At 38.1% G+C, this 26,805-nt stretch overlaps 1 protein-coding gene across 2 annotated transcripts in view; it reads left to right on the forward strand.

Moving 5' to 3' along the window:
• Nucleotides 1–20,882, forward strand: part of FBXL4 (F-box and leucine rich repeat protein 4) — a 56,477-nt gene extending 35,595 nt beyond the window's left edge. For both annotated transcript variants that reach the window (XM_054629040.2, XM_054629041.2), the window contains exons 7-9: nt 8,225–8,296; nt 8,988–9,300; nt 17,195–20,882. In XM_054629040.2, coding sequence (XP_054485015.1) covers nt 8,225–8,296; nt 8,988–9,300; nt 17,195–17,358 — 549 coding nt within the window. In that variant the 3' untranslated portion in view covers nt 17,359–20,882. The remainder of the gene's footprint in view (nt 1–8,224; nt 8,297–8,987; nt 9,301–17,194) is intronic.
• Nucleotides 20,883–26,805: the final 5,923 nt, after the last annotated feature.

Here is a 26,805-nt window from a genome sequence, read left to right on the forward strand (position 1 = left end):
GAGGACACTGGAAATCCTGGATGCCAAAAAGAAGCAGAAGAATCATAGTAGTGAATGTAATAACTCTTATTTTCTTATACTATGAGCAATATAACATTTAATGGTTCCATAAAAATGTCCAACAGTGTTTTCAGAAATACCCTATTATGGGTCACATCATACTTTTGAGAGCTATTGTTTAGAGTTTATTGTTTCAGTTTGGGCAAAGTTCCATTGGCTTGGGTATGAATCTTTAGGATGAAGAGTTGCAAGCAAATAGTGGAAAAAAAAAGGTGAAAGGCTCTAGCTGGAATGTGGATTCTTGGAATCAAGTTGAGTCAGTGACAATCATGTGATACAAGGGCCTTGATGGTGCTTTTTCATTTCATGTCAGGCTCACAGTGTGGAATTTGGTTGTTTGGGCCTGTAATGTGAAGTGAGGGGGAAGAAGAATGTGTAAAACAGATTTGCAGACATAAGGGAGGACATAATTTGACCAAATACAGCAAAATCAAAATACAGTAATTTAATTAACTGCAGAGAGTATTACTTTCATTGAATTAATTCAGTAATTGCTGTGTTGCTGTGTCCCAGTCCCTGCTGTGCCCCTGGCACTGCCAAGTAGGTGTAGAGAACAGAAAGGTGCCCCTGGATATTCTGAATGCCAGCTTGCAAATGATACTGGGTCTGTTTCTGAAGAGCCAGGTTGTTCTGACTTTTGAGAGGCTGCACCTGCACTTGTTAATGAGGCTCATTCCACCTTGTTCTTCTCTTGCCTCACACTTAGGAGTGTCCATATTGCATCAGTGTTTTGAAATGTGTCATAAAGTTTTGGAGACAGAAGTTTTATCACAGTCTTAAAAATGATATCTCAGAAATGGTCCTATAACCCATGTGCATTAGGGAGATATGGGCAGCAGATTTTTAATGAATACATTTCAATTGTCTCCCTTTTCATCATGTTTCTTTCCATGTTGTATCATCCAGGGTGATAGCTGATAGATACCTGGGGGAGAATAGAATTCCTGTTCTAATGCCAGCTTCTAGTATGGAGGAAAATGATTTGCTGCCATGTTTATTTGGAATCTATGAAAGAAAATTGTCTGCATTAATGGCAGAGGGCATTACTCATTACCCTGGTGATTGTGGTATTTAAGGACAGGGTGGGGGCCTCATCCTGGGAAGGGACTGGGTCCCACATCTCTTGCCAGCATTTTTCAGTTGGTTTGGAGATGCCAGCTGAGCTGGATCCAGGTGGTCTGAGCTAAACAGTTTCCAGAAGTTCCTTCCCATGCTTAGCTCTTCTGTGATTCTCAGAGTGCTGATGACACTAATTGGGAATTTAACCTGGGAGCTTTGTGTTCCTGATCTCTGACCATGGCCAGTTGGAAGGTTTCTGTATGCTACACTTCTTCTGTCAATAAAATTTGTGTAGTAGCAACTTACTCATTTTGTAGCTGTGGGGTGAGGATAGATATAAAGAATCTTGACTGAGGTTCTCTGATGTGTGATACTATATAGGATACTCTACATAGGGGTGTGTGTAAGGACTTGAAATACTGTACATAACTTAACATCCTTTTTTAAGTTGCAGGAAGTTCAGTTTGTTACAAAGCTCAACCTTTTTTCATCTGGAAAATTTGAGGAAAGGATTGTCTAAGGTTGTTTAGGAGGTATAATCATTTCTGGCCACAAAGTGATTGGATACTTGCAGGGGATATCTCTCTCTCTCTGGGACTACATGGGCATCATCTTGTTCTTCCAAAAGGCCACAAAAACAACAGTGTAAAGGGTGAGGTGACCTCTTCTATTTGTTTCCTCATGAAATAGCTCAGGGAACTGAAGGACTTAAGCATTAAACAAATTGGGCCACCATTTAGTTCAAATGTAACATATGATTCCCTGACATTTTCTGTAACATTTTATTTAGCTGAAAATTAACCTATAATGAAAAATAGACCAATAGAAGGTGAACAACTTGAATAGCTCTGTAGACCTCTAGATCAAACAAGACATAGTGTGTTATGTATTTTGTGTATTATTGAATGTTTGTGTATGATCCCCAGATGTGGGTTTTTTCTGTAAAAAATAAGCTACTGAGTATAGGTATTTATACTCAGAACTCAAAACTCTTAGAAGCAGTCTGAAAATGAGTGCTTTCTGGGCAACCAGCAGGTATGAAAACTTTTTCTGAAAACTAAGACTTTGTATTACTTTGTAATTATAATTACTTTATAATTATCTAAAATTAATTTTGTAGTTATTTCATCTGGTTAAACCACTGACTCTCACATGTTTATTAGCATACATCTCCTCTCTATAAACCACTCACAGTACCTCGTATCTTTAGCATAATTGTTTTGAAATATCATAGACCAAGAAGTCTGGAACTGAAATTATCTTGATGCTTTGAAATACTGTGAGTGTGGCGGAAAATGGGAGGGAAAATCATATTGCACAATTTCTTTGTTGGAGCAGATTTAGATGAAAGTTGTGTTTCACCATTATCCTACATTTGGTTTTCTGCATTATTCATGTATTACATTCTCCTTTCTGTTAAAAAAATTGCTTTTGAGGACTACTGCAGCATGATTGTAGGTTTTTAGATGCAGAGGTACACTACCTGGAAATTCCTGAAGTAGACCTTTTTTTACTTACAGGCAATATTGGTTTGCCCTGTTGTACCTTCCAAAAGGCGTGGTTCAGTAGAAGTTTACAGAATTCTGGCTTTACATCCAATGAGGTTTTTAATTGTTGTGGTAGAATAGCAGGTGCCAAGTAATTTCTGACTTAGTTCTTTCACAGACTGTGCCAAGAAAGTCCCCTCACCCAAACAGTTCAGTTTTGGCTTTCTTTTAGTGCTGTATAATGCCAAAGGGAGGAAAAAATAAGAATTGTGAATTTCTGTAGATTTTTAATTGCTTTTGACAGTCTTAACAAGATTGTATTTTGCATTTGTATGGAGGGTGTTTGTAATTACAAATATCTATAGCAGTACTGGCACTCAGATTGAAATAGAATTGGTTTCTTTTGAGGACTTCCTTGTTTGGTTGGTTGGGTTTTTTACTATAGGTAGTTCTAGTATGCCAAAACTTTTATAGGTGTGGTGGCTGTGGAATGCTATTTCACTGGCTTAAGGTAGACTGATACATCAACTATTTGAAAATACATTTGAATTTAGCTACAGTAAGTAGCACTCATGGTGTGTGTGCTGAAGTTAGAGATGTTTTACTCTAATCTGTTCCCACAATTGTGTGTTTCTCTGGGTAAGTCAGCCAATTCCAGCATCCCTTGCTGTAAATTTAAACCTTTTGGAGACAAAAGGTAAGCTTCTGCTCAGATCATGAACAGAGGAGCCTTTCTGTGCAGTTCTAAGAATATTTTTATTGTTCTACTAAAGAATCAGCTTCTGAGAATTATGGATGTGATTGGTGGGCTTGAGAGTGACATAGATTTCATTGGCTTGGCCTTCACAGTTCTCCAGGTTTGTTTTTTTTCTTTCAGTATCTCAGGTTCAAATAATTTTAAGGAATTTATTCAAAACTCATTGACTTTGATAGTTTTGAGGAAGACAGAATACTTAAAGCATCCTGTGGAGTTACCTCCTCTTTACTACATTTACCCCTCCTCATTGAGGCAGCATTGTGGGGTTGGCTATTGAAGGAAATATTTTCTACTAGTGTCTTGGATTTTTAATGTTAAAAATACAAAATTAAATCCTATATAATTCAATTTCTTCTTCAACAAAAAGGTCAACTGGAGAATTAGTAACTCTGATTAAAAACGTAGTGAGCCAGGGAAGGGAGAAAGCAGTCTTTAATTATCTACAGATAATTTTTAGATTCCTTTGTCTTAGCAATAACGTCACTGAAAAATTTGAAGAAACAATTGCAGAAGAATAAAAGTATTTTAAAAGACTTAGGCTCTTGTTTTATATTGAGAGACTGGAAGAATTCCCAATTTATGTCAGACATGGCTCTTCTGAGAAGAGGAAGAAACAACCTGTTGTTTGTCTCGAGTAAAACAGTTACAAATTTAAAAGTATCTTACAAGATTTATCTATAGAAAGTTAATTAAAAGCTGCAGACTATTTCTTCTCTAACCCAAAGCAAAATGTTGTTTTTCTTAAGCTCTTCCTTTAATCTTCCAGAGTCACACTGTGGTGCACTTATTTTCATGCCTTGTGGCATAGTAGTGCAGTTGTTGTGTGATAGCCATATTATAGTGCATCATTTGTATTTTTTAATCCTTTTTATATTTTTAAATCTCTAACTACTTGACAATGAAACTGCAATGAGTAAATAGTTAAATGTTCTAAGTGCATCTTTCACAGGTGAGTCACATTTGCCACAGACAGAAGGGTTTTCTGTTTGAACAGACTTGGAGCTCAGGCTATCTGTTAGATGCTTTCATCATACATCAGAAATGATTTGTGTTTTCTGCTGGATCATGAATGTAAAAAAATCCTGGAAAAAGCCAAGCAAGATTCAGTCTTGCCAAGTATATTGCTCTGACACCAGTGTTTGGTTTTTCTGCTGGGGTTGTCTGTTCAAACCAGCATTACTTTTTCAACATTGAAGTCAGAACTTGTGTGATGGCCAAGGCCTTTACTAAGACAGGTAGGATACAATTTAGTCCAATACCACCCATTTATTTGAAAGTATACATAGCACAGAACTGTGTCCCACTAAATATTATTGTGTGTATCCAGGTGTGTCTTACAGGGTGGAGGAAGGACTTTGATGTTTGGACAGACCTGTCACCTGTCCTGTGTGGAGAAAAGTAGGATTTCAGATGGTAATCTCATCTCCTGTTCAAGCCAGGATCAGCTGTGTTGATGTCCTTTCTGAGAGACATTTGTTGTACTTGTATATAAAGATTTCAGAGAATCTGCAGGCCATCTTCCCTCTTTCTGAGGTTTATGACTCTTATGCCTTAAAATATTTCTGAAATATGCTCTGTAAGATTGTGTTTAGCAGCACTGTCATATCCTTCCAATCAGTTTGACATCACAGTCTTCTTTCTGAAAACAACTTCTTCACTCTGTTTTCCTCATCTAAAAACCTCTTTCCTGGGAATGGAGGATAGAGCAGACCATTTTATTCACTCGCTTTGAACTTTTCCTGTTGTCTGTGGCATCTTATAAATATTGATTATTTTGGTAGGTTTTGTTTTCCTTGGATGGCAAAAGAAATTTAGGCCACTGATGCCGTGATTCCGTTAAGCAAAAGTAAATCTTATCTAAAGTTTGTTTCTAAAGTCTTTTTTTGTGGGTTTCAGTAATCATCCACTCTCTCTCAATCCCTTTAAAAGGGAGCAGGTACAAAGTTAAATTTTGCCTTTGTTTCAGGGAAAACTCCAAAAATCTCCAAACTGTAAATGTCTTGGCTGCTAGGCTGAAGAATGTTGTTAGATGGATAGTCTTTGATTTGAGTGTCTCTACTTGGCCAAGAAAGTGAAGTTAGACTCCAGGTTCAGGCTTGTCTTGTGAAGCACTCTAACACAGGAAAGTTGGCCTGTTAGAGCTCCAGGATGGGGTGACTGCCTTGCTGTTCTCCTTTGCTGCAGTAGGAGTGGTGTCGCTCATGCTGTTGTACTGACAGATGGCTTGACACAGACAGGTTATTACAATGATCGTCCTCCTATATGGAGTGCATATGGATTCTGTGAGCTGCCATTCTCTCCTGCTATTTTCATGTCTTTTGCCACCTGGATTCTCAACTGACTGAGACATAGCTAAGCATGCACAATGAGTTTTTTCTTCTTGCATGACATATGCAAAGCCCACCTCAGTTACAGAAGAACAGACACTGCGTCTGAAGGAAATCTGGTTTGCTGTGTGTGGGCATGTGTGAGCCCCAGAAGAGGAATTAATATAGCCAGTGAAATGAATGTTGAGTATGTGGTTGTTTACTCTTGGGCTTGACTTGGCATGATTTGTGATGGTATGACATGGTGTTCTACCAAGCTCCCTTCTATTATTCAAATTTCTAGTGCTTTTAAAAAAAGTTGGTTTTGTTTTTTAAATAATGGTTTAAAGTAATAGATTGTGAAAAGACCTTTGCAAATGTAGCCTCAGTGCATGGCAATACAGGAAGGACTGTCTTAAAAAAGAGAGGGACTAAAAAGGTACTCTGAGAGATCCATGATATTCCTGTTGAAGTTAACACATGGAGCTCAATTATCTATCAAGATAACTATGAATACTAGTCCTCCTCTGTATTTCACCCCTCTCAGAAGAGGCGTGGAATTGATCTCACATCCTTCTAGCTGTTCAGAGTGACTGTTCACTTTTGTACTGTTTGTGTCAAGTAAGGAAAGAGATTGCTGTTTCCCATCCTTTCAGGCCAGTGTTTCAATTCCAATCTGGAAACCATTACTGAAAGACTTGGTGGAATGCAGCAATATATTCAGCTTTCCTATGGAGATATCTGAATATCTGCAGAAACCTTGTTTGGAGCTCTGTGTGCTCTTAGAGACTGATTTTTTTTAGCTCAAATATTTAAGGTTTGCAGACAGGGATTTGAGGATTTTGCTTTTAATTTGTGCACCTGAGTAGGTTCTGAAGCTCATAACTTTCAGTGAGTTGAATAAGAAAGACAGTGTCTCATTCTCTTTGAGTTATTTGTTATTCCTCTTTCATGATCCAAATGAACCATTTGCTTATTAACTGCTCAATTTAAAATGAATTGGATATTTACACATTTACCAACCTTAAAATATTCTTAATAACCTCTTAAATAATGTCTTTTTAATGCTAGTGTTTCATTCCCTCGCTACCTTTTCCTTTAACAAGTGAATGAAAGTCAAGCAAGCAAGGGACAATGACTTTGTAGGACTTCTACCAAGATCTATGTGAGGAAGACTTACTCTTAGCATCTACTTTTAGGCTGCCTTTGGGAAATCAAATCTTAGAAGGCCAAGCTAGAATCAAGATTCAGCATGTCAAGTGTTGGGTATTTATAATTGCTCCTTGGAGACACCTAAATTAAATGTCTGAAATGGTCTCTGTGAATGCCCCATGCTATGTCCCTGTTCTGTGTCTGCCAGTCTTTCCAGGAATCAGATGTTTCTTCTTGGTGATATATTTCTGCCAAGTTCCATTAGAATGTAACAGGGGAAACTAACCAAAGCATTTAACTATAAGTTTTCTGAAAACAAGTAAATTTATCTTTAAAGAAACTATAAATTATTCTACCCCTGCATACAAATATTGTTGACTAGTGCTCTTGTTGTAATTACACTTAATAGCAGTAGATTACTTTGTCATTTGTATATTGCTTGTTTTTTTCTATTAGAAACTGTTGTATATCCTGTAGAAATGCACATATTTTTGTTGTTAACGTGTTGTGAAGCCTAGTCCTGTTTTAAAGCTCATATAGATCACAAAGTCCTAATGAAGTGCTGTTTTAATTATGATGCACAGGTATTTGTGATGTGAATCCCAGCTTATATTCTTTTTTTCACACTGTGAGCGTTTCCAAATACAAAACAAAATATGTCTACAGACAGTGCAGAAGGATTTTTTTGTATCTTAGAAACACAGGTAAAAAAATCTGTAAAAGTTTCCTTTGTGGAACAGGCCAGCTGTGCACTTTTGTAAGGTGCGTCTGATGTTGCAGTCAGTTTCAGGTTGAGCAATGTGCAGTACTTTCTGCAAAGAATGGCAACCTTAAATGGCAGGAACAGGAGTGTAAAATACCCATTATATCTGTTTCAGTCAGCATGATAGTAGTGACAAGTGCTCAGTGGCTGTCAGCATCCTTGTCAGCACGGAGCCGCCTTTGACATTCCAGTCCCCAGCCCAGCCCTGGTGCTGTGCAGCTCTATTGGCAGCTCCATCAGGCTGCAGCTGATGGGAGAATGTCAGAGCCTGCCCTCTTCTCCTGGTGTGTGGCCAGCCCTCTGTGTTTGCAGGCTGGCCTTGCCTGTTATTTGATCTTGCTGCACTCTTCACCGGCTCTCCTGTGGGAGATGAGCAGATAGGTCAGTGGGGTGTGGCTATCTTCAGGGCAGCACACAAGCCCATCCAGAGTGACTTGCATAAAGGTTTGTAACGATTACCATTTCTTTAAGCCAATCAATGGGTAAAGTACCCAGAGACTCATTAAGTGGCATTTGAGGCACCTGTAAAAGAGTTTTGAGCTGTATTTCAAGAAATGTGGTGACAGCCTTTAATGTCTAATTGACCTCTTCTCTTTGTTTCACTTTCTGTATTTCCTTCTGATGTGTTCCCCCGTGGCAGCAAACAGCCCTGCTCAGTATTTTGAACTTCTGCTCGGAGCTGCAGCACCTCAGCCTGGGCAGCTGTGTCATGGTGAGTGCTTGGACCATTCAGGATGTGTGGGGGGATTGTGTGTGTCTGTGTGTGTGCACTCGCTTTGGAACCAATCTGGGTTTGTTTCACAAACGTGTGTTAAATGTGAGGTTTATACTAGACTCTACTCTTTTGGAAAATCCAAGATGAATGCAACTTTGTCATATATTTAAGGGTTATGTACTGGTTTAGTTAGGCCTAAAATGGTTTGTAGGCTTTCTCAGAGTTCTTCAGCCTTTTTCTAAGTTTTAGGGCATTCTCTGTATGTGTAATCACTTAACAAGTAATTAATAAGACTTTCATAAGGAGATGCAGTAACTGATCAACTTAAAATGGAAATGAGTACTTCAATCATTCTTCAGTAGTTGCACTTCCTGTGGTCATAAAAGCTGTTATAATCATCCTTAAAGGGGAAAACAGCTGTGCAAAAAGAAAAGTTTCTTCAAAGAAACAACTTTTGCTGCGGTTTGATCCTCAGTATTAAGTGAATTTAAAAACAGCTGAGTCTGGGGTTTATAAGAATTTAATTTTATTTTTGTCTCTTATAAAAGTAGATCTCACTGTACCATACCATGAACAATTTTTAGAAATGACGAATGCTTGAGCCAGATGTGTTATGTGTGTTAGGAAGCAAACCTTGAAACACCTCTGAATGACACTGCACATGACGGAGCGTCTGCTTTCCTTGCAGATTGAAGACTATGACCTTATAGCAAGCATGATGGGAGCAAAATGCAAAAAGCTTCGCAGTCTGGATTTGTGGAGATGTAAAAACATAACGGAAAGCGGGATCGCGGAGTTGGCCTCAGGCTGCCAGCTTTTGGAAGAACTTGACCTTGGTTGGTGTCCTACGCTCCAGAGCAGCACAGGCTGCTTCACAAACCTTGCACGCAAACTCCCCAATCTGCAGAAGCTCTTCCTTACAGCCAACAGGTCTGTGTGTGACACAGACATTGAGGAGCTCGCTGCCAACTGCACGCACCTACGGCAGCTGGATATATTGGGTAAGAGAGGGGGCCAGCGTTGGCTTTATTTTACGGGTCTCAAAAGCCTTTCAGCTAAAAAGGAGTCCTTAAGACAAAACTTTCTTCCAGACATATTTGCTAAATAATTATTTCTTAAAATTATGGTTTAGCACATGAAAAAAAGGAGAGACGTTTTGCTCACTGCATGATTTCTGACTCAGAAGCCAGTAGATTTATACCAGCTGTGTATTTTGACTGCTGAGTATGAATTGCTTAAACTGGAATTTAAGTGCAAGATTTTTTTCCACTAATTTCTATTTTCATGACCATCAGCTTTTTTAACTGAAGCCTTTCTCTTTTGATTATCAGAAGATCAGATTTCTTATAATTCTTTCTGCTTTTGTTTGTATTTTTATTTCTGCGAAGTGTGACAAAGTGTATTTATCTCATGAGTTTGTGATCAATAAACATTTTGCTTTTGTGCAGTAAATATTTGTTATATGTTATATAATATATATTATGTACTATGCAATACTGAATTTCTTCATCGCTTTTATCGGTAAGTGAATTTGAGTTATTAAAGATGAAAGGGTAATTAAAAACAAAACTTAAATAGACTTTCTAGTAAGGTGGGAAGGAAGTGATGGGGGGGTCAAAAAGCTTAGCAAATCTGAAATTTCTAATCCTCTGCAGTTTCCATAGTTGAAAATATTTTTAGAGATCTAAAGTAAATATACTTTGAACTCTTGAGTAAGGACTTTGAGAAGTGTAGTTTTGCGTGATGCTGAATTTATTCTTTTATGGTGGCATATGAGGTTTTCTTTTTATAATAATGTAGGACAGCAGAGATGTTTGTGACATCAGTGTGGGAGAAAATTCTTCATAGTTTTACCAACTTAGTTTCACAGGATGGCTGAAAAAGGAAGATTTAAATGAAAGGGAATAAAGTAGTTGCTCTGTATACTTCTAATGTTTAATAATTGTAATGAAAATATTACATTTTGGTTGAGAGGGATACTGCAAAGAACTGAGAGCCATCAACATGAATAATTTTCCAAGCAAGTTTAAGGATTTATTCTTATCAGCATTTATAATTTCAAAGTATTTACCATATGGCTTCAGATTGGCATTCCAGTACACTCTTCTATAATGATGAAGAGTTTTACTCACTCCTGACTGAGAGAGTTGTCTTCTGACCAACGTGACCAATATGAACAGAAAAAACCTTAACTCCACCTAGTTCAAGTTGTAGATATGTTTATGCCCCCCAGGGTACTGTGTTTTGTGTATCTTTAAGAGAATCTGCTCTGCAGCTAAATTATCAGGGGCACACTGCCCTGTTCAGACCTGAGAAGTTTCCGAATGGTGTAGGGAATTAAGTCTCTAAGAAGCACTTAGCTGCCCCTGACCACCCACTTCCATGTGCTTCTGTTGCAATGGCCTCGTGTCTGCCCACAATCGGTCAGACCACCTTACTGCACCAGAGGCTCCCCAGAGAATGTTTGGCTGTGTTGAACTTATGGATAGTCTGTTACTTCTGTTGCCTGTGTGACATCAGGGAAGGCTTGCTTTAGTGTTTGAATTCAGATTTTAATTCAGTTGAACATCCTAATGATTTTTTTTTGAAAAGTAATGTGAAAGTGGAAAAGGAGTTTGTTCTGCTCCCTGGTGCTTACCAATATTTCTGAGTCAGATGGATTTGTAGTCAAACTTTTCCTGTGAGATTGCACGTTGTGTTCAGATAAATCCCCTCTAGGGGATATCCAGTAGAATTTCCTGCAAAATGAATAATCTGCAAAAAATTATTTCATTCTTCCTTCAGAGAAATACTTGGTAGGGTGAAAAAAAGGTTGTCCTTTGCTGTAAACAAGTCAGTACAAGGTGATATTCACTATGCATGGGAAGGACGTACCCTGTTTTTTTGGCAACAGCAAGGAAACTGTGTTAATTTTTTTGTCTGAATGTAGTAACCACTACAGTCTATGGTTACAAGAAAGAGCTGTCAAGTAGAACCACACTGTGTCATCTGGAGGTAGAGTTGCCAGGTGTTCCCCTGTAAGTGCAGAAGTCTTTGTTGTATGAACTAAAGAGCGAGTCTCTCGCTGTGCAGGAGTACCAAGGAAGTCATAAATCTCTGAATGTGCTCTTGCTTTGGGCATGTGATACAGGGCCACCCTGCTACTTTAAGCTGCATGAATGTGTAGTATGTTTTTGTCCTTCAGTAGAAGTGTGACAACAGGGCTGAAGCTGTAAGAGGTCAGAGCTCAGCTTTGCAAGAGTAACCTTGAACAGTGGGTCTTCTCTGTGATGTGAAGGAATGAGAGGTGCTCTCATTATATCCTTTGTCATCTCCCAAGTAAAGAAACGTCTGGCTTGCATGTGCATTGTGAAGGGTGTAGAGGTATTGCTGCTGGGTTAGCACTGTGTGCTGTAAGGGAACTTCTTTTGCTTCAACAAAGCTGTGTAAAAGCAAGGTTTTTTCCTGCATACAAGCACTTACCTAAGTAAGGGTCAGAATGTCTTCCCTTCACTGCAAACACCAGTGTTTAAGATACTATACTTGTATCTCTCTTTAGTTGTTAGAACTTATAAACTTGACAGAGAAAACTTCTTGTTTCAGTTATAGGTTATTTATCATCACAATATCTTCAGGCATGGAGTAGTCTAAGCCTCTGAATGAAATCTTGTTGAACTGTAAGGGATGAAAAATGTACATGATATATATAGCCTGGATGGTGTTTGAAGGTGATGGGTCCTGAGGCTTGCTACCCATCTGTCCTCTACCATAATTGTTTGGTAATTTCCTTGTTAGAGAGTCAGAGGACTCTCTGAAAGATGAAAATTGCTGGTTTTCAAGGACTCTATATACTTACTGGCCCATGTAAAGCATTGTTGGATGTCAGGCTGTGTTTGTGCTGTGTAAAACATAGAAAGTCAATTTCTGTTTAAAAAAAATCATGGGCTTGTCCATATCTGCTGTATCATAAGTTTGGAAAAGGAAGCGTGGTGTGTGTCACTGAATACATGAGGATGTGCTTCTCTTGAACTTTTAGTTCTGAGCTTTCTTTTACCCACTACATCCTGAACTGCCTGCTTACAAGTATCATTTCCTTCTCAGCCCACATCTTTTTGCTGAGTGACATGGCATGTTTCCACCCTCTGTCAGAATGATCCAGCTCTGATCATCTGACGGTTCTCTAGTGACGCAGTACATCAGCCAGTGCTATCAAAATTTGAGTGGACACCTCTAGACCAGTGGTTAAAAAACTAGTCTTCAAACTGTGATCAGCATTGAACAATGTGACAAGTCAGATGGCAACCTGAATTGACAGTGTCAAAAGCTTTTCTTGCACATCACATCAGCTGCTGAGTTCTCTTCCTGTGGGGTTCTCAGTTGCTGTCAAGGGTGAAGAGTAAATCGTATTAACCTTGCTTTCCAAAAGGTCCAACTGCCCCTGTCCTGCACAAAAAGAGTAATGAAAAGTAGACACCCTCGTTACCACAAAATTCATGTATTCCTAGCTACATTCCAACACCTCCCACACCTTCCTGAGCAACAGAAAACCCAACTACCCCCTTGCCAGCTGTCAAAGTTTTCAGCTTTATCTTGAGAACATCAACACATAGTTAGTCAATTCAAACATGAAAATGTGTAGCACATTAAAATTTTGGATTTGAGTTGTGTGCAGTAGATTGAATAAAATGTAAAGAATAAAAGGCTATTTGGCTGGTCTAGGGGAATAAAGGTAAGAAAGAATATTTGAGGGAAGAGTGCTAGTTATTTTCAAGAGTTGGTACTCTGAAATATTATTTGGTGTGTAGTAGTGTCTCTTGCTCTAGAAATTTGGCTTCTGCAGTTTTTATAGCTGTCCTGCACAGGTCTCCTAAACAGCTATAGAGTTTGAAGACCTTGATATATGATGGATATCAATTAAATTATTTACAGCTAATAAGCATAATTGTTCGAGCAAAGAGATCATTACTCAGAGGTGCCTTTTACAAGTGTGGTAACAGAGAATTGACTGAGCAACAAAATTAAATAGCAGATTTTAATGCTTCGGTTATGTATGTATTCTGAAAAATGGCTGATTAGTCTGTGGAGGAGAAGTTATAGTAAATAATAAAGGTCCAAAAGCCTCCAAACTCTAGAAGAAAAATGCTCTATATAAGTAATTAACTAGCAGGCTACATTGCCAGTCTTTCAAAAGCAAAGGAAAATGTGCTGTATTAAAATTCTGAACTGCTTTTGAATGGGCTTATAGGATACATACATAACTAACTGTACATTGTATAAACAAAAGTAAGACTACAGATGATGTGCATTTATCCTGTGGTGTGAATAACCAAACCCCAACTGGATTGCTTGTAGAAAAAGGTATTTCCTAGCATAAAATTTTAAGTCTGAGGAGGGGAAAAAACCCAGGTGCAATAAAACATGCAATTTAGGATGACCTACTTAGTTGCAAATCTATTAAAAGTCTTGGATGAAATGATAGGAGAACTATCAAAGTTCAGGTAGGAAGGAATGAAGAACATCCTACACAAAAAAATCTGTGGCTAGGCATCTAAATCTAGAATTTTTGTAGAAATACACGTTTGGATCTTGAAGCATAAAAGCTGTGATGCATAAATGAGGCTGGGTTTAGATGAAGGTGCTGATGTAGTAGCAATTTTAAGGCTTGGTGAAAAAAAGATAAGTAGCATAATGTGTTGTTCCTAGAGTTGCATTTGGAATGGTAGAGCAGGTCCTTATGGTAGAACAGTGGTACTGTGGTAAAATGTGTGGTCAAATGAAGTGAATAAATAAAGCATGTTACAGAATTTCTGTGTAAATCTTCAGGGACTGTTGCATGAACCACCAGGCAGTTCTGATGATGGTGATTATGTAATGGTAAGGGAGTTAAAAATCACAGTGGTAATGACAAGTTTAGTCTCTGTAGAGGAGATAAAATTTGGGGGCATGATAGCAAAGACTGTCCTTGGGTGATGTTCAATAATGCCTCAAAGCAGCTAATCTGAGAGCCTGCCATTGGATAATTGGAGACCACATTCAGATACCTCCTTGCTTGTGCAGAAGAGTACTGGAGACTAATGAAACCATCTGGAGTCTTTCTGAAATTGAATCCTATTCAGAGAATGAAAATAGGAAGATGAACTCCAGAAAGTGAAACACAATCACAGTAAGGCAGGATGAAGTATTAAGGAACCACTGGCTAGAGGTGAATGATACTGTATTTCAGCTCTGTTAGAAGTTCACAGGGGTGGCTGAGCTCGGTAGATAGTCCAGGTGTAAGGCTCACCCCAGTTCAAGGCTATTGCAGGAGAGCTGTTGTGTGTCCCTTGGTGTTCATGGCAGAGGGGATCGAGCAGGCTGCTACATCAGAGCCATTCTTTCCAGGAGATTAGCTTGGAAAGCTGCCTTAAATTGGAATGCCAATACAGAAAGCTTTTAACAAATCAATACATTGAACAATAATAAATTGTTAGGACTAAATGGTATTTATGCAGTGATTCTGAATGAGCTCAAATACAGGGCTCTGGAAATCTTATTTCTGGTGTGTGATCTGTCTCTTAAATCAGCCTCGGTGCTAGAGTAATGCAGGGTTACAAACATGGCACAGCCTTCTGTAAAGGGCTTGGGTTAGGAGCTACAAAACAGTAAGATCATCTTTTTCTCTGTGTAAACCAGTGGCAACCCTGAGAAAGTCAGTCAGTGGACATACAGAGGGCATCACCATATTTAGATGAAGAGCTGCATCCCAACAAGGGTAGTATCGGGTTTGCCTCTCATCCTTTAAACTTCCTTGAAGTTCTTGGTGAATGTGAGCACTACTCCAGTCCATAGAAGATTGGATTTTCAAAAACTTCAGCCAAGGTTGTGCTGCTTTTGTCTATCTTTTCCTGGATTATGAGAAAAGATTTATCTGTCTTTTCCTGGATTATGAGTGTTTCTGAGGACAAGAATGTATCATCTCTTTTCACAGTGAAATTATGTCACTACTGTGGTCCCCAAGGGTCTGTTCTGATCTGCTTATGAGTAATCCAGGCAGAGGGGTGAATAATGCCAGCGAGTAACACACAGGTATTCGGGGTAGAAAAATCTTAAACTGAAGAATTTAACACTGAAGAGTGGCAGAATGATCTTGTGATACTTATTAAACAGGTGTTAAAGCAGGAAGAAAACATTGAATCAAGTACAAAGTAGTCACATGAGGCAAAATAGCATCAACTAAATATATAGGGGACTGGATTTATATTAGCTTCTATTTTGTAGGAAAGAGATCCTGTGGACAATTTTTGGAAAACATCAGCTCATTGCCTAGCATAATTCTAGTGGGAATAGAGAAAATAAGGGTTATTTAGACATGAAATGGAAAAAACACCATAAGACTTACTATAAAATTACTGACTGTGTGCTCAGTGCACTGTATTGTTCTGGTAATCCAGTTTCAAAAGTACTAAATTAGTGCAGAAACAACACAACAGGGGTCATTTTGAGATGCAAGGGAGTCTAGAAAACAGATGGCCTTGAGGGAAGAGAAGAGATGTGCATGGGAGTATGCATGATTTAGAAATAGTGAATTGGAATGATCTCATGCTTCTTTAATTGCACCTTAATTATTGCAGCTAATAGGCTGGAGTTTTTTGTTTGTTATTTCTCTTTTTTTATTTTTTACGTTATGAAGTTAAACTGTGGAACTTGTGAAGGGGCTGTAAGTATGAAGAAATTAAAAAAAAAGTAGTAGAATTCATGAAAGATAGCTTTAGAAACCCTAAAATTATAATTTTTGGCAATTGAGAAGATTCACCAGTGAAAATCTACTTTAAAAAAATCTGCTGCTTTTTTTGCAGGGGAGGTAAGGAGTGTAGGGAACATAATTGGCCCTGGCACTAGACAAGATCCTGAACTAGGTGGCTTTTTGGGGTGCTAGTTAGATGAAGATGGAGCTGTGTGAGTTGAAGTCTGCCAGCAGTTTTCTGCAGTAGTCTTGGATACACAAACTCTCTAGAGGGAAAGCTTGATGAGCAGTTTAGCCCACTGTAGACACCCAGGCTCAGTTCACTTGCCTAGAGTAACCTGCCAAACTTCCAGCCTTTCCTGTAAGGCATGAATCTCCTCCTCTGGGTCCAGTGTCCTGTGTGCCAGCTGTGTGTGGATGTCCTGCATGGTCTAAGGTCCCCAAGGGGCACTGAGTACTCCAGACAGCTGACTCACACCCCAGAGCCCAGTCAGGTGAGCCAGGTGCTAAGCACCTTGGACTGGGCTGTCTGGATGTCCATCAGCTGTAATGGATGTGTGGATTTGTGCTTATAAACATAGATTTATTTGGTATCTGACTGAATCCTATGCTTGCTGACACCCTGTGTAACACTTGGGAGTTCAGTCACTGTGGTCTTGTTTTTGGCAGGATTTAACTTGTGTGTTTTATACATACATTATGTATGATCAGCAGTCTCTTGAATAACTGCCCCTGCATGTGTGTAATACCCACACTTGCTCTGGAGCCCTGGGAGCCTTGCTGATGCCTTTGGAATTGGAATAACCCCCAGTCACTCATCTGCTGTGCTGATGGTGTGTGTGCTCAACAGGAGAGCATGGCTATAGCCTTCCATGCTGCTGCCTAAGCCCAGCATCTGGTCCCTGGGAGGGCTTGTGGCTCTGGGTACCTGGCTTCTCTAGTAAGAGATTCCCCTTGAAGCTGTAAAGTTGCCCCCCAGTAGGAAATGATGGTGACTTGAACAGTTAAGAAAATGCACTAGGTTTTTTAAAGGTAAAAGTTCTATGTGCTCTTTGGGAAGCTTTTAATTTGAAAACTCATTTAAATAATCTAGATGAAAATTGTGTTGAAGTAGCATTTTTTCATGACATGGTATTAACAGCTTAAAAGCCTACACTTTTCTTGATAACTTTACAATTCTTTTTTTTGAACAGGAACGAGGATGGTGAGCCCTGCATCTTTAAGAAAATTGCTGGAGTCTTGTAAAGATCTTTCTTTACTCGATGTGTCCTTCTGTTCACAGATCGATAATAGAGTTGTGCTAGAACTCAATGCCAACTTTCCTAATGTGTTCATAAAAAAGAGTTTCACCCAGTGACTTCCTACATATGCTGCTGTGGAACTTGTTTGACAGAGTTGTTTTCCTGTAAATTTGTGCTGATTTTTTTTTAAGGAGAATATAAATCTGCTATAAAATAGTGGAAACTATTAATTATCTACACAGATGGGTAAAATACATTTAAATGTATTATGTTTCTTTAAGTTGATATTGTACCTAAGAATTATTTTGCTCTGTTAGTTGGTGGCAGTGCATGTTTTTAAATACTAGCCATATGTCTGGCTTTAATGAGAAGCAAATGAATGTCTTCTTAAATGTCCCTTCACAGGGTGTTATACACAATACACTATGTTAATATCCAGGTGAAAGCAGAAGTTCAATATTTATCAGTAAGGAAAATATGGGTGCTTCCTTTTCATGTATTTGTGTATGTATATATAAATGTATACATATGTATTTGTATATACATACACAGATATTGTAGCATTCTAGTTTGACCTGCAGCATAAGATTTTATCATCTGGCCTATAATTAGTTATTTGAAAACCAGTTTAAGTGTGTATAAGAACAGATAGAAAAGGCACTTTGTCTTCTTTGAGTTTTGGCAGTGAATTGTATCTGATACAGCTTTCTCCCTTCCTTCACCTGAAATAGATGTGGTGATGTTTTACAGTCCAGCCTAAGCAGCACAACAGATAAATGCAAGAAAGAACCTGGACCACCTGAACTTGGAGCAGAAATGAAAGATAAAATTGACAGCTGCTTCTTGGTATTGAGATAGAAAGTTTAAGCCAAGTACTTAATGTTGTAACTGGTAATGTGTAGAAAACTCCAGGGTAGTTTTCTTTTATAAATTTCTGTCATGGTCAAGACTTTATTTGTGATACGTCTGGTTATTGTGCAGAGTACCATGAAAAGTAGAACTTAGGGTAATGTGTTAGCAACTGTCCTTTCACTGGCATCAAATCTACTGTCAGGTGTAAAAACAAGCATCTTTGTTCAGTAAAACAGCAATGAAAATATAATGGGTTTGAAACAAGGGCAATACAATTTCATGATTTTATAATTACCAAACCTTATTACTGCATTTTTTTTTTGTTTGGGTTTTTGTTTTGTTTTGTTTTTCCAAGAGGAGAGTAGCTCAAAGTACTATTGCACTCTCTCTTTAAGACTGCTTAACCTCTGGAGAAGGAAAACTGTGTTGATGAACAATTTCTGGAAGTTTCTTCCTTTTGCACTTTCTTGGATGAAGCTTTTCTCTTTTTTTTCCCTTGAATACCACTGCTAGAGTATGTTGCTCTGTACAGCTTTGGTTTAGAATTTTACCTTTTTAGCCATTGTTGATGCATATGGACCATAAAATATAGGCTGTCTTTTGATACTGATTCTGCTATTCTTGTATTGATGGCACTTATTACCTACAGGAATAAGAAGAAAAATACTTTGTCTGAGAGAAGTACAGTATTGTACTGAAGATCAGTGACAAAGAACACTTCAGTTCATGCAGTAAATAACCAACTGCTACTAGAGGACTGCTGCAAATCATTAAAAATCTGACAATCTCTGTGACTCCTGAATGACTGCTTTGAACTCTTTGTGCTGGTGCCAATACTTTAGAAACCATGTCATGAAACAGCTACAGAACATTTATCTGATTTTATTGAAAGACCTAGTTCTTCAGATTTTTAAATTTTGCTGAATCTCTGGGGAATTCCAGATCCAAAGAAGGGCATGCACAGTTGGCTTTTTGATTTTTTCCCTCCACACAGATGGCACTATGGGATTTCCACCTAGTTTATGCCATTTCATTTTTTTCTTCTTTAGAAATCTGAGCATTGTCAGAGAACTTTAAATTGATTTACTTTTTTTTTTTCCATATTGAAAGATGAAGCTTTCGTATGATTCTCTGTGAGACCTCATTTCTCTCAATCTTGTTTGGGTTCATTTGTTTTTCTGTGAACTTGTAACTTTTTTTAGTCTATATTTTTCATTGTAATTATTAAACATTATTATTCTAGTTACATGAGAACACAGGTACAGATAATGGGAGTTTACAAAGAACAGAGTTCAAAACAAATGTATTTGTTGTAAAATTTCACTTCTCAGGGGTTGTTCTGTGTTTATCTCCTTTTTTTCCTACAGAGATTCATTTTGTTTGTTTTTCACTGTAAACAGAGTGGGATGTGGGTGAAGTGATAGCCATTGTGCCTTCAAACTGGTGAACTTGGTAGATAATAGAGTTTTTCTCATCAGTGAATCAAATAAGTGTTTTTGTAATCACATATGTGTAAAGAATTTCATTCTCTGTTGCTTTTTAGGTAGCGTAAAGGAGGTTTAAATTGAAATTTTGTTCACACTGGAAGATTTTTTCTTTCTTGTGTTGCATCTTCTGTTTGAAAATTTTTTTTTTCTCTATTGTCACTTGGAAGAAAAATTGAAGTTGACTTTTTATTTGGATTGTTTAAAATTTGGCTATTACTGACATATAATTAAATCAAAGAGCAGAGAAGCGATTGGGAATGGCTTCCATCCATAGTTGTAGACTTCAACCTTCAATCAGAGAGTAAGAAGCTCTTTTAGCTATGGCCTTATAAGTCCAAGAAGTCTTCCAGCAAAACAAAGTTAGACCAGACTTGACATTTGTAATACTTGTAGGATAAAGAAAACAACTTGCTCTTAGACCTTCCCTGTATGTCACAGAGAAGCAAGAATAGGCCACTGTCTCTTTAGTTCTGCTATCTTATACTTAAGTGTGTCTATTTATTTATATATATGTATGCATAAATTATATATATACACACACATTTTGTGTGTCTATATGAATTCTTTTGGATATGTGTACATACATAAACATATATGTATAAATCTCAAAGTTTTTCATGTAGGAATTACTTTTGTAAAGTGAGTGTAATAGAAAAAAGGTGTTTCATTGCAGTTCTGCTTTCAACTACTCTACTCTACCTGGAGACTGAGTTCATCTCTACCATGCAGCAGGAAAAGCCTGGACAGATGTGCTGAATTTCCAGTGTTGCTTTGCCAAAGTGCCTTTTGGTTTGTCTGCTCATGAAAGGGGTTACAGGGTATGAAGACTGAATGCAAAGTCTGATAACTACTGTGGACTGTCTCCTTGCAAAGCAGTCACATAGAGGGAAACTTACGTTCTAGTTTCATTTAATCCAAAATGAATGATGTCAATTCCTTCACTGGAGGAATTTAATTACTCTTGAGTTGGGTCTCATCTCCATCACTAGACTGTCCCTCAGTCATGTTATCTAAATTCTGCTGTTAAGGATATTCCTTTTTTTAATCCTGTTGTTTGGTTATCTGTCTTTCTGAAGCTTTGTAAAAGATATGCTTTGGCAACAAATGTTAAAAAAACCATGGCTAACATGTCCAAAAGAAGGGGTTTACTCTGAACTGCTCCTGTTTTTAAGCTAAAGGGGGTCTTCCATACCCTCTGTATGAAATTGATGTGGGATGGCCTGTAGGTAAACATGTAATTCCTTGGGTAATTTGACAATAAAATATAATAATAAAACACAAAAACTAGTATGATAACTTTACCATTTAAAGCGTCTTCTTAACTCTTCAAGGCTTTAATTCAATAAGTAGTATACTTACTTGCATTCACAATTTTGAGCTGTCTGGCTACATAGCTCTATGAAATGGAAAGGGTTTCTGTTCTTTAAATTACACACCTAATTAAGTCCATTCGTGAGCATGACTTGCATAATTTTGCATGGGAATTTGGACCTTACAATCGCCCATGTACTTGGAGGCCCAAGTTTCAGACAAAAAACCACAAGTGAACAAACAACAAAACCTACCAAAACCTTTGTATTTCCTTAGAACTCTTATGCTGAGTTTCCCAGATATAAGATGTCCAGTAATCATGGTACACAGTGAGTAGAATTCATCTCCCTGAATGTTAGCTCTCTGAAAGTTAGACATCTACTTCAAGGGAGGAATCTGGGCACCTCTGGAGAGTTATTAATCTCCTAAGGCAGACATTTCAGGAAAGTAGAATGAATCATGTTCTAGAGAGCCTCTCTGGAGATTGTGGAAGCTGTGATTTAGCTCAGGTTAGATACTAAACTGAGATTAATTCCATCCAGTGCTGGACTACCTGTCTTGAAAAACAAGACTGAAACAACATCCATCCTTAAACTTTCAAACCCTCCGAATTCCATCCAGAGAGAAGCAAAAACAAAAAAAAGAAATTCTGAGGAGGAAACCTTGCGGGGTTTTCTTAATGCCAGGATCTGCTTCTGCCCCTTGCTAATACCTGTGGTATATAATTTGTTTTATGTTATCAGTTTATTTGGCTTTTCAGTTTGGGTTTTTGGAAATGCATCCTCTTTTCCTTTCCCAAAATCTCATGTACCTAACTGGCTGTATGTATAGTTCTGTAAATGCTTGAACAGGCAAACATAATTAATGTATTGCCACTATTTTGATAATCTTTCATATTGCTATAATTAAGACTGAGTAGTTTAACTGCTCTACTGTCATCAGAAATGTCACCCACTGTGCATTTGCAAAAATTGTGTGCTGAGTCCTGGTTCTTACTGTGTGTACTTATTGCATCTTTTGGGATATATTTCCCATGTCACATCAGCAGGACTGCTAAATTTACAAAAACTAAATAAAATGGAGCATTTTATTATGAGGACTATGGGAGCGACTTTATGTAGAAGATCTACATGTTCGTTGTTGCTCTTTTACAGTGATTCTGTAAGTTGTAGCTTTGGAAATTACTCGACTAGAAATCCCTGGTTTAATGCATCTGCACTTGCTGTGTCAGATGCAGTCAACATTTTTTTCCAAATGAAGGCATTAGTCCTTCACTGAGATGATGATTTCTGTGATTTCTAGATATCTGACTTGATAATGAAGTGCAAGAAGGTGTTCTTTAATAAAAGTCACCAGCACAGGACAAGTTGTGATAACTGATGTTTGGAAGGGCTGAGAAATGGGTGCTGCATGTTACAGATCCTCAGGAGCTTCAGAGAAATGCATCAGCAGGAAGAGTCTCATTAAGAAGATTGAGCCTCTGTAATAGGAGGTAGTGGTGGGATTTTCCTTTTCAGCTAATGGACTAAATACTTTTGTTTGAGTTACATAGCTCTGGTTTCTCCTTGTCTTGTTTTCACCTAAGAATGGTAAATGGCACAGAGTTAGGACAGATGTCCTAAACTGAAGGGCAGCCATTGTGAGGAATGAAGTTTTTCTGTTGCATGTTTTGTTCACCTTTTATAAAAATAAAAGAATAAAAATACCCTCAACTATTTGAAAACTCATTTTCCTTAGATTCTGAAGAAATGTAAATGTCAAGAAGGTTGAGGAAAGAGAAAAGGAGACTTACTCAGATTTATAGGGAAACTCCTGGAAGGGTAGCCAGAGCTATTTATAGATGTGAGGAAAGTAAGTGCCTTGCTCTAGATGAGCTCTTCAGCTCTACCTTTCCCAGAAACATAGCTGTCCACATAGTATCACATGCTCATACTTCTAAATCAAAATTTACCATTTAGATGCTCTTAATATTGACCTTTCGTGTACATGTTTGTGCAGTAAGTTAGAATGTCTGTTTCATTTTTATCAACTACATAAAAATATTTTTTCTTTGCCTACCACTGTGAATTCATGTTTTTTGTTATTTATTGAAACTACTTCATGCATGTACACACAGATGCATGTAAGACGTAATTGCTCAGATTTTCTGCAACAGGTCCTTTTCTGAGACAAACTGCAGTTTGGGGGTAAAAATGGTGAAGTCTCTGGAGAAGGTTCAAGGGAAATCTGATCAATGTATTGGAATACCTGATGGAGGGAAAGAATGAAGAAGAGGGAGCCGGATTCTTCTCAGTGATGCCCATGAACAGGACAAGAGGCCATGTGCACAAATTGAAGCACACAAGATGACACATTCTATGGCACAGGCTGCCTAGAGAGCTTGGGGAGTCTCCACCATTGGGGACACTCAGCATCCTGGGCACTGACTGGGTGGCCCTCCTTAAGCTGATGGAGGCTGGACTAGATGACCTCCAGAGGTTCATTTCCAGCCTCATCTGTTCTTTGTTCTATCATCTGAGATATGCCTGTGGTTGGTTTCTTTGCTTCATTGTACTGATTGCTGAAGAAGGTGGGGAGAGGGGAAAAGAAAGAATACCTGTCATAAGGAACTTGGCATGTTGAGAACAAACCCAAGAATTTTTTACATTTCCCTTTTTTGTTATTTTAGGAGAAGTAACATATCTCTCCATTTAAGTTAGCAGGAAAATCTAGATGCCTCTTAACTGGAATAAAATTTTGGTAACGTTTTCAACATGCAGCTCTGTAACATACAAAGCACACAACTGTTTTATGTGAGTGTGATTGTCACTCCAAAGCCTGAAAGTTACACCAAGGACTAAGAAAAATAACCCTATTCTTGGGCACTGGCAGTAGTTTCTAGGTAGAAACTGAGTCATCTATAATACACTAGGAATGGTTTAGTTTGCAAATCTTTAGTATTTGTTTATGTAGACCGTACACTGAATTTGGATTGCCATGGTTTAGGTGACAGTTATTCCTGCTTACTCTGTTGGAAACTGAGCATAGCAGTTGCCTGTTCATAGTGTCAAACACAAATACTTGAATTCAGGTGAAAAAGAGGACCAAATTTACAAAAGAGTGAGATGTCTGAGTGTTTTAGGGAGGTACTGTGTATAATTGTGGTGAGTTCCCATCTTTTGAATGTTTACTATTTTACCATCGTAAGGAGTTGTTGTCTCTGCTCACCATCAGAGATGGATTCCCTTTTATCAGATCTTGGTCTCTCTAGATTTTTCTTTTAAGGCAGTGCCACAGATTTTTGCACAAACCCACTGTTCTGAAACTAACAGAGAAAATAGCTGGCTTGGTTAGGATTTGGAAACTAATGGCTACTCTATGCTTGAAGTTATTTTGGAATTGTTACTAAAAGTAAATTAGAATAACCAAGAATTGATGTGTTCACAGGGAGACCTTGCACTTTCTGATTTAACTTTGGCATACTGGCAATTACAGGTGCCCTTCAGCTGTCATGGTGAAATCTGTGTGATGGTGATCTTTCTGGATTTTGTTAATGAACATAAAGCCACTGCAGCTCTTCAGCATCTTGTGGCATTTTGCATTCATGTCCTTGCCAGGCAGATGGTGGAGTTGAGGGTTGTGGAGATTGGCCTAGCTCTGGAAGTGAGGTGTGTGAATTGCCTGGGGAAATTTCCTGCTCTCATTTATTCATATGTGCAGATGAGAAGGAAGGACATCTCCAGACTTTCACATTTAAATACCTAAATCCAGCACCTGGATTCATTTAAACATAATAGGTCTCTCTCCCTGCCCCCCGTCACATAACCAGCAACAAAATTCTTGCATTGTATTTATGATTTAATAGTACACTCCATTTTCTGCTGCAATAGGAGTTTGAGTAATGTAACGAGAAACTCCTATTGCATTACCTTTTAAAGAAACTAATTTCTGTAAAGGTGGAAGTGCAGCAATAGAGGGAATAGTTCCAGACACTATCTGTAAATACCTGTGCTGTGCATGCTATGCCTGTAAGCACCAGAAGCAAGTTATGCCTTTTTGTAATAACAAGTTGAGAAGGACAAAAGGGATAATTGCCTCTAAGCACATTTTCTGTAGCTGGAGGATATTTATATCATTGAATTTTAAATATCTTGAGTAGATACTAAAGTTAGGACACTATTCTCCTAGGGTCCTGTCACTGAGTAGATAGGTTCTTCTATAGGGTAATTTGGATCAGATTAGTCTTCAATTGAGGTCTTCAATTGACCTTTGGAGAAGCAGAGGTCTGTGTAGACCCAATAAAACTTCTGTTGGAAGCTAGCATGAGTGGATTCAGAGTAAGAGGTTGCTTAACCCTTGGTGCTCTCTATTAGTCCCCTAGCTTGACTTGCTTCCACCAAAGGCCACCACTTGCGTTGCCCTGTTAGTTGAACTGGATTTGATTGCTCCCTACAAAATATCTTGGTTAAAACTAGAAAACTGCTTGTTTTCTAGTAGTTGTCCTTTTGGTTGTTTGGGGTTTTTTTTACCCTCCCAATTTGGCTATTAAAGCAAGCAGAAGGAAGGGGGCATTTAGCTTCAATTAAAAGAATAACAAGCAGCAGGTGGGAGCATTTTGGTTGTGCAAATGCTTTAATTCAAATTAGCATAAATGAGGATAGCCACTTTTGATTGTGATCCAAAGCTTCTAAATTTTTACATAGTTCATCTCAGTGCTGTGCCACAAAAATGTCCAACGTGAGGTTGTTTATTTGCACCTCATGCTGGTGACTCAAGTCCTAAAGTATAAAATGCTACTGTGAACATATGAGAACATTCAGGTCCTAAACGGCTTCAATAAATTCCCCAAAAAAGATCCTTCCTTCCAAACAGACATTGGAAGTTTTAGATTAGAAGGGCTCATAAGAGCATGTTTAAGTATGGTGAAGGCAGTGGTTAGCAAATCTGAGCTGGAGGGAGGGGCAGCAGTTCTCTGATGTGTTTTTCAGGACTGTTTTCCTGATCTTAAGCTGCATTAGCCCATGAAGCTAACATCCACCCCTTTGCAGTCCTAAATATGGTCAGTATTCCAAGAGCTCTTTCTGGATGTGCAGTCTTAGATCCCAAACCTGTTTTCTGTGTTCCTATTCAGTAATTAGCTGATCCACTTTTAGTTTTGTTAAGGTGTTTACCTTAACATCTAGATTTATTTTTAATATTCCTCTCTGAGACTCATGCTTTTCTTTTGTACTTAGGCAAGTACTTGATTACATTTCAAAACAAGGTTTTTCTTCTGATCTTGTTCTGCTTGACTGAGAGTAAGTGGAAGATAATGTTATTGGTGTATTCCTTCTTTTCAGATTTGGCTACTGTGTCTTCTTTCTTTCTGTGTGTAAACCCAAAGGTTTTACGTGTGTCTGCATTTGTAGACACAGCTCTGGCATGGATCCCTGGCTCCTCCTCATTTGACTGATGCTTTTGGGGTATGAAGTATGGGTTGACTTGAATACACACATACACACAAAACAGAGATGTCAGCCCTGTATTCATGAAGGATTTCATTTATTATGGAGAAATCTAATGCCTTATATTGCTAATTCAAAGATAAAATCTTCTTATCTTTAGAAGTTAACCAATGATTTCTATGTAGGAAATTAAACCTTTTTTCTTCTGCTGTGTTGGATCATTTAAAATATCATAATACTATGTTCTGCAGTTTACTCCATTACTGCCAGTATAAAGAAGTTGAAAATAATGATCTCCCTGAGTTGTCAGTGTCTGCTAATTCAGAGATGACAGAAATGTGTTTAAAATATATTCAGCCTATAATATTTATCTTGCTTTGCACTTGTTTCCCTTTGACTGTGTTGCAAAATGCCAAATGTACATAAAATAATGAATAAATAAAAAATAAATTATTTGTCTACATTCATTGACCTTTCATGCATTCCTTTT

The sequence above is a fragment of the Agelaius phoeniceus genome, chromosome 3 (genome assembly GCF_051311805.1).
Source record: "Agelaius phoeniceus isolate bAgePho1 chromosome 3, bAgePho1.hap1, whole genome shotgun sequence".
In the NCBI taxonomy this organism is placed as follows: Eukaryota; Metazoa; Chordata; class Aves; order Passeriformes; family Icteridae; genus Agelaius; species Agelaius phoeniceus.